At 37.5% G+C, this 12,279-nt stretch overlaps 1 protein-coding gene across 2 annotated transcripts in view; it reads left to right on the top strand.

Moving 5' to 3' along the window:
• Window positions 1–10,646, top strand: part of fgfr1a (fibroblast growth factor receptor 1a) — a 54,296-nt gene extending 43,650 nt beyond the window's left edge. For both annotated transcript variants that reach the window (XM_057356129.1, XM_057356128.1), the window contains exons 9-18: window positions 517–707; window positions 3,662–3,798; window positions 4,285–4,406; window positions 5,669–5,779; window positions 6,033–6,223; window positions 7,023–7,145; window positions 7,319–7,389; window positions 7,473–7,610; window positions 7,694–7,799; window positions 8,668–10,646. In XM_057356129.1, coding sequence (XP_057212112.1) covers window positions 517–707; window positions 3,662–3,798; window positions 4,285–4,406; window positions 5,669–5,779; window positions 6,033–6,223; window positions 7,023–7,145; window positions 7,319–7,389; window positions 7,473–7,610; window positions 7,694–7,799; window positions 8,668–8,847 — 1,370 coding nt within the window. In that variant the 3' untranslated portion in view covers window positions 8,848–10,646. The remainder of the gene's footprint in view (window positions 1–516; window positions 708–3,661; window positions 3,799–4,284; window positions 4,407–5,668; window positions 5,780–6,032; window positions 6,224–7,022; window positions 7,146–7,318; window positions 7,390–7,472; window positions 7,611–7,693; window positions 7,800–8,667) is intronic.
• Window positions 10,647–12,279: the final 1,633 nt, after the last annotated feature.

Genomic DNA, 12,279 nt, shown 5'->3' with positions numbered 1-12,279 from the left:
GCAGGTTGTGTTGCATGCAATGTGCTGGTCACGTGAACAACTTCTCCAGATTTGTGCGTTTTCATTTTTTCTTTGTTTGTGTGTGCATGCAATTTTTAAATCGCAGATGAATATACAGGTTTATGTAAAAACTAAAATTGAGCCAAGCCTTGCAAAGTAAGGGCTCAAGCATTTACTTTTACTAGTAACATGCAACTGTTAACCTTTTGCTAAGCTCTGGCCCTTTTGGTTCATGTTGTTCACTAAGGCAAGCTTTACAAAACATCCCATAGGAATAAACCTCAGATTTTTGTGAGCAGCGTACATGCAATTTTTTTATGAAAAGTAATGAAAATGTTGTGTATATCACACGCCCATGGAATGAAATGAGAAAAATGAGTTTTTCTTAAAGTAATGAACAAGAGAGATTACAATCAAAATTAAGGCCACAGACGGGAAAGCAAAATTATTAAAGAAATAAATCATTTTCAGCAAGCTCATTCCTTTCTGCCACCGTGCATCTCTTTCCAAATCTAGATCCTCCCCCAGGTCCACAGCACAACCAGACCTACCTGGAGGTGCTGATCTACTGCGTGGGCTTTTTTCTCATCTGCGTGATGGTGGTAATTGCCGTGTTGGCCAAAATGCACAGCTCGGCCAAGAAAAGTGACTTCAACGGCCAGCTGGCTGTCCACAAGCTGGCTAAGAGCATCCCCCTGCGTAGACAGGTAACAGAAAGTAGATAGGGGGTTTGATATCTTTACCACTAAACACAAACTCAAATCTTTTCTCAACAGCTCTTTGTTAGTCGGATATTAGAGTTGTTGGGATATTGTAGACTTGTGTTGTTTTACATATTTTCATTAGAAAAAAAGAGGCCATGCTCAGTGCAGGACAGTCATGCAGTTTTATTTATATTTAGTTCTTTTTAGCCAAAAATGATGAAACGTTTCTAGATTTTTATTAAGTTATGACAGGGATAGTTCACCCAAAAATGAAAATTCTGTCGTCATTTACTGACTGACTTGATTTACTGACATACTTTCATCTGCCGAACACACAAAGAAGATATTTTAAAGAATGTTGGTAACCGAAAAGCAGCGGTACCATTCACTCGCATTGGTTTTGTGTCCATACAACTAGTGTTGCATTCGTCAACGAAAATTATGACTAAATATCGTCGTCAACGCACCTTTATCACGTGACGAAAACGAGACGAGACGCAACGTAAATGCTGGTCATGTGACGATGACTATAATTAAATGTATAATGCAATTTTGTTGACGAATAAAAACGAGACTAAATGTGACCCTGGACAACAAAACCAGTCTTATGGGTCAATTTTTCGAAATTGAGATTTTTACATAATCTGAAAGCTGAATAAATACACTTTCTATAGATACATGAGTTGTTAGAATAGGACAATATCTGGCTGAGATACAACCGTTTAAAACTCTGGAATCTGAGAGCGCAAAAAAATCAAAATATTGAGAAAATTGCCTTTGAAATTGTTAATCAGGAGCACTGTGGCAGACCATCCACTCACAAAAATGAAGTTTTTATATATTTAAGGAAGGAAATTTACAAAATATCTTCATGGAACATGATCTTTACTTAATATCCTAATGATTTTTGGCATAAAAGAAAAATCGATAATTTTGACCCACACAATGTATTTTTGTCTTTTACTAAAAATGTTCCCGTGCTACTTAAGACTGGTTTTGTGATCCAGGGTCACAAATGTGGTTTACAAAATAAAAACTATGCTAAAATGTCTCTTCATTTTCATTGACCAAAACAAGACGAAATGTTATAACGTTATTTCGTCTCGTTTAGTCGCGTTATTATTTTGCAGTATTTCTGTTTCCTGAGTCTCACTTCAGGGGCTGCATCAGGTCGCACTACACAGACACAGGCGATGTCACTTCCTCAAGCCCCGCTCGCGGCATTATTTAGAAGATGCAGCTGCGGTGAGTTAGCGTAAACGACAACAAACAAAGTTAAGTCTGACACAGAGAAAGGGACCGATGGCTGTAAATTCAAATCAGAGCGTCTTCCATGGATGTATTCTTGAGTCTATAAGGTAACAATAATATAATAAGATAACCTTGTTTGTAATGGGTTTGGCTAAAATCAAATTTTGGTTTTGTCTATACTACTAGGTACTTATACTATATTGACTGGGTTAAATAGAATTGCATTACTAAAAAGAGACTAAAATACAATTTTCATTGACTAAAACTAGAGTAAATGTCATCAGTTTTCGTCGACTAAAACTAGATGAAAATAGTCATGGATAATTCTGACTAAAATAAAATTAAAATGCTCAGACTTTTAGTCGACTGAAACTTGACTAGACTACAAAGAGTATGAACGTGACTAAAATGAATAAAAACTAAAATGACAGCTTGACACAAAGACTAGACTAAAACTAAAATTAAAGCAGGCCGCCAAAAACAACACTACATACAACAGAAGTGAATGAGTACCGACGTTGTTTGGTTGCCAACATTATTGAAAATATCTTCTTTTGTGTTCTGCAGAAGGAAGAAAGTCATACAGGTTTGAAATGACAAGAGGGTGATTAAATGATGACAGAATTTTCATTTTAAAGGATTGTTGGTTGTGCCACAAATGCTGTTGAATGATTTGGACCTCAATGACCACGTTTACATGGACGTCAGTAATCGAATTATTTGCCTTATTCTGAGTAAAATTAAGGTGTTTACATGAGTTGCTTTAAGAATATACCTTTCATGTTCCCGTTTTACATGTTACACTACATAGGGACGTAATGACGTATGCCATTAATCGAACTAAGCGACGCCGTTTGACGTTCCCTCCATAATTTCATGTATCAACAAACAGTTCGTCTTCACCATGGTACCACATACAGTTTTGGGGGTTTCATTTATTTTCTTGAATTGTTGGCATCTTGTTTCCCGTTCGGACCAAAAATGTGCTTTCTTGCTTGAAGCCATGTTGTTTGCCGTAAAACGAAACGGCTGTCCACTGCCGTGCGTGTGTAACCTGTCGCAAAGTGCCGCGAAAGTTCCTACGCGCCGGTAATAGTGCGAATCAGAGTATCGTGTTAATATCGGATTATTGTTGTCCATGTAAACGCGGTCAATCACAGAAAAGACCTCATACACTTTGGACAATCCACATCTTTGCTCTTTATTCAGATTTCTTTTTGAAGATGCATAAAAAATTGTATACATGTTGTATTGGTTTTTTTTTAGTATTAACTAAAGGTCAGCTTTGAGGAGAATTTAAGGAGGCTGTCAAAAAATGTGCAAAGACTGTCCATTTTTCAGTCATGACTATTTTTATATGACTACATTAAGAATGACAATATTTTACCTCAAGAGGATCAACGAATATTATTAACAGAAAATTGTTGTAAGTGTTTGCTTTATTTCCTGTGAGCTCTTGTTTATCTGTGTGTTTTTTGTATATTAAAATAAAACCCATATTCCCTGATATTCTGTGGTTTGCGGTTAGGCCAAATAATTGTGTACCATACACCTCATATCTTGATGGTTTACATCATCTTTTGGTCACTAAGGCAGCTGCATCATCATACACCCTAAGAAAGTCACAGACACGCACTCATCGTTTGCTCACATGGTTTTATAGTGCAGTGCTGTATGGAGAGTAAGGTCGAAGTGTTTGTGTGCAGGTGTCTGTAGATTCCAGCTCCTCTGGAGGGATGCTGGTCCGGCCCTCCCGTCTCTCTTCCAGTGGCTCCCCGATGCTCTCAGGGGTCTCTGAATATGAACTGCCTCAGGACCCACGCTGGGAGGTTCCCAGAGACAGGTAAAAATGAACACGTTTTGGAATCTCAGCCTTGAACAACCAATTCCGAAATGGCAAGACTTAAGTTCTAGTTCGATTAACTGGTTCAAAACAATCGCAGCCTTTATCTAAGCCGATGGTTAATATTGTTTGTTCAGTTGTATGACAAATCGCTTATCGCTCCCTGAACTCTCTGTAAATCGCTTTGGATTAAAGCGTCTGCTAAATGACTGAGGGGCGGTTTCCCGGACAGGGATTATCCTAAACCAGGACTAGGCCTTAGTTAAATTAGGATATTTACGGCGTTTTTAAAAACATGCTTTACAAACAAACATTACAGTGTGCATCTTGAGACAAAACAATCGCACTGATATATTTTAAGATATGCAAGTGCAAGTTGTTTTCGATCAAGATGCCACTCATTTATAAAGTAGTCTGGGATTAGGCTAAAACCCCGTCCGGGAAACCAGCCCTAAATGTAATGTGAATGTTAAATGTTCGTCTCAGGCTGGTTCTTGGGAAGCCGTTGGGAGAGGGCTGCTTTGGGCAGGTGATGATGGCCGAGGCTCAGGGGATGGACAAAGACAAACTCAACCGTGTCACCAAAGTGGCTGTCAAGATGCTTAAATGTAAGTGCCCACTTATTTTCAACTTTCTATGTGACTGTAGCATCGAAAAACATGGCTGGGACGATATATCATGTATTTTTTATGCTCAGTTTCTCAATGAATTACGGTTAAATGCCGTCACATCCGAAAGCCAGAGGGCGCTCTCGCGCAGAACGATTTACAAACGTAGGCTGTGGCCCAAATGACATACTATGCACTTAAACTATGCACTATGCACTCAACCATGTAGTTGTATGAATTTTAGAAGGGTAGTATCATCCCAAGTGGAACACTAAACGGTTTTATACTAACCGGAAGTATACCGGTTTCCCAGACGATGTCAATCGCACAATGCGCGTGAATAAAATAAATTTGTGCATTGTACATTGAATGTAGCTGTTTTGCCCAGCAACATCAGATTGAAGCGTTATCACTCTGCAGGAGAGTTTCGTTCGAGCAGCGTCTGATAGCCACGCCTCCCTTCCGCTACGTAAGCGAAACTGCGACCGTTGAATGCGTGACGTGTCCACAGTTCCACACTTCATGTTTTCAGTTGAAAAAGTGCATCATCTGGGTACTTAAAGTGCACTTCTTTTTTATGAATTTTCAATGTGAATGCACTACTCACACTATTAATACTACAAAACGGCATAGAATAGTGTATAAGTGCGCGATTTGGGACGCACCTGTAGTTCCAGAAAATGCCAACGGTCATATTCTATCGCTGTTCTTCAAACCTTTCCAGGTATTTTCATGATAATAAAGTATATTTATAATGATGATGTTTGACGAGAGTTGCTTTTTCAAATGCACGTTATAAAGATTCAATCTCGTAGTGATCAAAGAGCCGTAGTTCACGGAAGAGCCGTGCATAAAACACAGAATCGTCCTAGAGAGGTACGATTGGTGTGAATCGCGATATATATCATCACAGCCCTAGAAAATCGGCAACCAACTCTGCTTGGAATTCTGTGTCCCATGAGGAATCTGATGGTCTACTGAGCTCTCGTCTTTTCCACCTCCACTCCGAAGCGTGTTAATCGAGCTCTCGTGTCACATACCGTACCGAAGCGTGTTTATTCTGGCTTAGATCCTCTCTTTTCCCTCTCGCCTCTTCAGCGAGCGAATGACCAGACATCAGCAATATACAGTATATGTGTATATATTATCTATCTGAATGGTCCATCACCTCGTAAGCTATTTATCTTTCATGGCTTGGAGGTTGAAGGTTCCGTGACCTGTCATATTAAGATCTGTGCGTTCATCAATATTGCTTTTTTTAGCCGACGCCACAGAGAAGGACCTGTCAGACCTCATCTCTGAGATGGAAATGATGAAGATTATTGGCAAACACAAGAACATCATCAATCTGCTGGGAGCCTGCACACAAGATGGTGAGTGAGGGAGGAGGCAGAAAGACAAATGGGGGAACGGAGACATTTAGAGAGTCAGTATTGAGCATTTTATAATATGTGTCATGTACGTCACATTTGCCTTTTTTTATATATTGCATTTTATTGATATTGTATTGGTCATCACCACCATTCTCTAGTTATGGCCATTGGTTTTAGTAAAGAAAAACCACTTACTTTGTCAATTCATTGTGTTTAGTTTGCGACTTAATTCTTTGTATACTTCTGCTTTCAGGTCCATTGTACGTCATTGTGGAGTTTGCAGAGAAGGGTAACCTGCGAGAATACCTGCGTGCCCGCCGTCCTCCTGGAATGGAGTACTGCTATAACCCTGATCAGGTGCCCGTGGAGCACATGTCAGTCAAAGACTTGGTTTCTTGTGCGTATCAGGTGGCACGTGGCATGGAATACCTGGCATCCAAGAAGGTGGGCATATCTGGGTGTAATCTGTACCCATCAAACATGATTACTTGACTTATTATTTTAACATCTAAATGCTGACAAGATTCTCAAATTGTATTAATAAGCATTAATGTTACATGTTAATGTATACTGCTTTAATATAATATATTAAATATAATATTGTATATAATAATATAATTGTGTACATAAATCATGTTTTATGCATAAACAAGAATGAACACAACAATATTTTATTTATAAAATAACATTCATGTAGATTAATATATGCTGTAGCAAAAGAATGTTTATCATTATTACCTAGTGTTGTAAATAGGGCTGTCAAACGATTAATCGCATCCAGAATAAATGTTTGTGTATTACATAATCAAATATGTCTGTGTACTGTGCATATTCATTTTGTATCTATAAACACAAACACATACATGTGTATATACAGTATATTTAACTAACATTTAGATATATTTCCCAGTAATTTAAGTTATATATACATTTAGTAATTTTTATACTTTATATTCTTCTTAAATATATGCACGCATGTATGTTTTATAAACACGAAATTGATATGCACATTACACAGACACACATTATGTAAACACAAACTTTTATCACGATTAATCGTTTGACAGCCCTAGTTGTAAAGTTTGACCTCAGTCGACTAAACTACTACAAATGTAGAAAATAGTAATAGTAAAGAATAAATAGGTGTCTGCTGTGAATCTTTTCTTAAGAGTTGGTTTTGAGGCATGTCTTTGTCTGGACTGTTCCCTTAAATAGTGTGTGTCTGTGTGCGTTTGCTCTTTAGTGTATTCATAGAGACTTGGCTGCCCGTAATGTCCTGGTAACCGAAGATAACGTCATGAAGATAGCAGACTTCGGCCTTGCTCGAGACATTCATCATATTGATTACTACAAGAAGACCACCAATGTAAGAGTCATAGCCAGAAAACATTGTGTGTTGTACAGCAAGTCTCTAGTTTCTTTCTCTGCGTTTATCATAAAACCCTGTGATGCTTTTTTATATTTACAGTAACTCGCAATTGTTCTGTTGTACTGAACATGATGACAAATGTAGTAATATTGTGTTTGTGTTGTTCACAGGGACGTTTGCCTGTTAAATGGATGGCACCTGAAGCTCTGTTCGACCGCATTTACGCCCACCAGAGTGATGTGTATGTTTATTTGTATTCTAAAAGAAGCTTGCTTAGCAGTGCTGAATACTGTTGCTCAGTCTGATGGTGTGTTTGTGTGTTAGGTGGTCGTTTGGGGTGTTGCTTTGGGAGATCTTTACTCTCGGCGGCTCGCCGTATCCAGGTGTGCCTGTAGAGGAACTGTTTAAACTGCTGAAGGAAGGTCATCGTATGGACCGCCCCTCCACATGCACCCATGAACTGTAAGAGTCCTGATTGTTTCAGCTGTATCGGTCAGTGTTTTAGAGATCTTGGAACGTGATAGTAACTGTTTGTTTGTTCGCAGGTATATGATGATGAGAGATTGTTGGCATGCCGTTCCGTCTCAGAGACCCACTTTTAAACAGCTGGTGGAAGATCTAGACCGCACCCTCTCTATGACATCCAATCAGGTGAGTGCATGCAGAAACTGCATTAAACTCTTTCGAATGCACAAATCAGATTTTTAAGACATCGTAAAGATTTTACTATAAATGTTACGTTAAATGAAAATAGTTACATTTCATGCAAGATTTCGCAGCAGTTTTTGTTTTACAAAATGTATTCTCAGGAATTTTAAATAGGTTTTCACACGATTAGATTTTGGAATGTTTTGATGCCAATTTCAAGGCTTTGATCTCGCATCTTGCGTTATATCTTATTTAGGCGCAATACAAAGTTTCCAGCAACAAATATTTGTCAAATTGTCAGTTAAGAAAAATGCTAATCAGGGGAAGATTCACAAAACATTCTTAAGAAAAAAATTCTTCTTAACTGCCATATTTTTTCTTAAACTGTATTTTAAGAAAAAAGTTTTGTATTCCCGAAAACACCTCTTAAGGCAGTTCTCAGTGAATTTCTCAAGATTGCTTAACAAAGCATACATCATTTTATTCTTATGAGAAAAATGAAGATTGTTCTTAAGAAAATATTTAAGAACTTCGTAAGAAGGAACATTCTTGCGAGCTTCCTATAATTTATCTTAAAACAATCTTATTTTGTTTTAAGAACAGTTTCGTGAATCTGGCCCCAGAATCTGCTGTATAATATTTGGCATTTTGAACCAATGAGATTGCATGGTGGGTGGGGCTACGGGCTGACATCACTTAAACCGATCACTCATCAAAACGTCCTTGGATTGGTTTTATATTTTTGGTAGTGGTTTGGGAGTATATATTTTAGGCATTTTTTACCTGTTGTAAGAGAGATATTTGGTAATTTACCTGATTATCAACAAGAGTATTCAAATGTAAATGCAGTTTTGTGCTTTGTCATTTTAAGGAGTATCTGGACCTGTCTTTATCCCTGGACCAATTTTCTCCAAATTTCCCCGACACGCGCAGCTCCACCTGCTCTTCAGGTGAAGACTCTGTGTTCTCCCACGACCCCAGCGCCGATGAACCCTGCCTGCCCAAATTTCCCCCACACCCAAACCGCGGAGTGCCGTTTAAGAAGCGCTGAGCTCCCTCACCTTCCACCCTTAACTCAGTACTCTTCAGTGTGCTACCTGGCTGGACTAAGCCCATGAACTCCTGGAGATAAAGCTTTGCCACATAGCACACTACAGAGTTGCCAGGCGTGGAAGCGCTTGGCATGGAGATTGTGTATTTATGTGTCTGGAAGAGAACAAACCGGACACCTACAGACCCCATTTTACCTGTTGTTATAAAGCTATAGGGCACTTGAGCAAAGAGTGGTGCGTACGCATTCGTGAAGACTTTTCCATATACAATTTGTGACTGGCAGTACAGAAGACCTAAAAGAATGACTGTAATAGTGGCACAGATTGTGGGATGTTTGGAGGTTTCGATTTTTTTCCATTGGAGGTGAACGTCGATGTTTCTTATGTTGTTGCTCAGACCAAATTCTTCACTATAAATGCTCTGCCCAGATGAATTTTAACCACGGCACACATCTGACTGACAGTCTTGTAAATACAGCTAGAAATGTATAAATATGAATATATATTTACACTCTACCCTTATTTTTATTACACTTTGAATTACGTTGCTTTTTTTGTACCTGGATGCGTATGGTGTAGAACTTTTTGAAGTGTAGCTTTTTCGAAAGGGGCGCTAAAACGTCCAAAAGAATTGTAGACGAAATTATATATTAAGAGCTGATATATGGGCAGTTTTGTTACTGTTGTTTTCGGTATCATCGATTCAGAAGTGGCTCAGAACTGCTGCTATCTCAGATGGTACAACAACCGTGTTAAGCTATATATGTAGGCGACCATTGTTGAAAAGACAACTAGCCTACTTTTTATGGTTGTTCTCTTATTATTTGCTCTTTATACACTCTTTGATGATCATAGGAAAAAAGTAAATTCAAATGAACGCAAATGTATACCGCCCAAATAGAAAATGACCGATTCGATGTAATGAAATGTCCACATGCTAAAAGCAACTCTGTCGCGGTGGGAAAGACCTGCACATCATTTATGTTAACACTAGAAGGATTACATCCAATAAAATTCTGTTGATTAACAAATCACGAAACCTTACACAGTTTGAAAAACGTCATAAACAACCTTGTAAATATCTTGCTGACGAGTTTACAACGTAAATTGTGTTTACAGCGAAACTGACATTGTCATTTAGCGTAGGTTAGCAGCGGCGATGAAATATCACAATGCCTAGCTTACGGTGTAAACACCGGCTCCCGCTGAAAGCTGAAAGTGACCGTTAATACTTTATTTATAGTGGTGTGAATGACCCTTCTTAGTAAGGTGCTGTGCTACAAATGCATCAGACTGAAGGCGCTGTTTCCAACAGTGACTGGCTGCCAGCCAATGAATGATGCATCACTTCCGCAACACACTTGATGCAGCCAAGTGAACCTTTCTGGCCAGTACAGCTCACGACTCCTGCTGCCAAGACAAAAGTAACAGGCTTGATTTATACGGTTAAAGACTACGGTTGAAGGTTACGAGGTATACAGCAGTTTACATTTATTGGCGTTTGTCTTGTTGCAAGTGTATAATATGTTTATAGGACAGTTGCGGTAAATTTTCATTTTTGGTACGTTATGTTTTAATAGAGATAACGCAGGTCAAACAGATGGACTACTGAACGCTTGTTATATGTTTATTTGTTTTCTAAAGCATGTGCAATTTAATTTGGAATTGCTGCGTTGCAGCCAAGTCAACGCAAAATTTACAGCTCTAATTCATCAATAAATGTATCAGCTTTTACTTTTTTGTAACCTTGTGTTTAATTTTATTTTGACTTGTTCAACCATTAAAGTAGTCCACGTGACACGATACTGTCATCATTTAGCCACTCATGTTCAAAACCTGAATATGACTCTTTTGTGGAACACAAATGAGGGTATTTTGAGATACCTTAGAAGTCAATAGGGGCCAGTGTTGTTTGGTTACTAACATGCTTCAAAATATCTTCTTTTGTATTCTGCAGAAGAAAGAGTCATACTGGGTAAATTATAAAAGAATGTATATGTGTATATATATATATATATATAATAGTATATATATATATATATATATATATGGGCTCTCAAGCAATTAAAAAATGTAATGTAATTAATTAAATGGGGTGCCGATTAATTAATCTGATTAATCTCACGTAAAATTTGGCCCCAAAAATATAATTTATAACCAAAACATGACAAAAAGCAGCTTCAGAAATGAATATTTTATTTGTTAAAGCTAAAACGGTCATCATTTTGTTTTTCAGAAGCTGAATATGTATTTGTATATAATTATAAACCAAAACAGTTTGGTTAACAACATTCTAAGAAATATCTTCCTTTCCCCAAAGAAATAGTCATTCAGGTTTTGTAACGACATGACAGTAATTAAATGTAAATAAACAATTACAATTTTGGGGGAAACTTCTCCTTAATTATTATTATTTTGATAATAATAAATGATACTGTTAAAAATAATATATATTTATATATACAGTATATATTATAAAACATTTTATGAAACATTAGTATTGTGTTGCAGAAATGTTGGATAACTAAAAAACATAAACTGGTTAAATCTTTTCCTTGTGCATTGATGTGAGAGCCTGGACTGTATTTGGAAGCAACACCCTTTTCAAAGTGCAATGTGTTGTTTTCATCTTGAGGGATCCTCTACACTGTTATCTGTGGACAAGAGAAGTGGGTAAGTAATGGTGGGGTTAAAAGTGGAAGATGTTAAGTGAATTGTGTTGTCGCATTGGTCAGATGATGGGCCATGGAGCCTGCAAGTGTTAACTCAAGAGCAAAATTGACAGAATGCAAGTCATGAACTAGTACACAGATAAAAACATCTCTCTATATACATTTTATATATTTTAGTTCTTGATAAAATGGTCTAAATGACATTATCAGGATTTAGTGGATCTCGTCTGGGTGCTGAGTTGGATAACAGTAACAACCTCTCCTTTATTTAGCTCTTTCAAGAACCTGCCCAGATTCTGAAATCTTTGAATGGAGCATCTTCAGGGTGGAGTGCAAGGTCACTGATATCTTCTTTCTTTGAAAAGAATAATTGTGTGTGGAGTTAAAGCAAGTCTTTAGAATTCTCGCTAAAATTGTTCTCCTCTAAATGAAAGCATTGATTAAAAAATGACCAACTTTAGTTCCAGACAAATAACATTCCATTGCACATTTCTTTATTCACTTTATGTGAGTGAACAAATAGTAAAACAAATACTGTTCCTGTGTGGATTAGAGAACAAGTTATTGCAATGAAAGCATCTTGGTCCTCAAGAAATTCCTAACACTTTACAATATGATTATATACAGTACATTAGTTAATGCATTTGCTTACAATGAACAAGATCATTTTAGAGCATTTACTAATCTTTGTTTATGTTCGTAAATACAAAACAATTGTTCATTTCTTGCTCATGTTAGTTCATTGTGCTCAACTAATGT

This window comes from Triplophysa rosa, linkage group LG17, assembly GCF_024868665.1.
Source record: "Triplophysa rosa linkage group LG17, Trosa_1v2, whole genome shotgun sequence".
Lineage (NCBI taxonomy): Eukaryota > Metazoa > Chordata > Actinopteri > Cypriniformes > Nemacheilidae > Triplophysa > Triplophysa rosa.
This window is presented reverse-complemented; position numbering and strand designations above follow the sequence as displayed.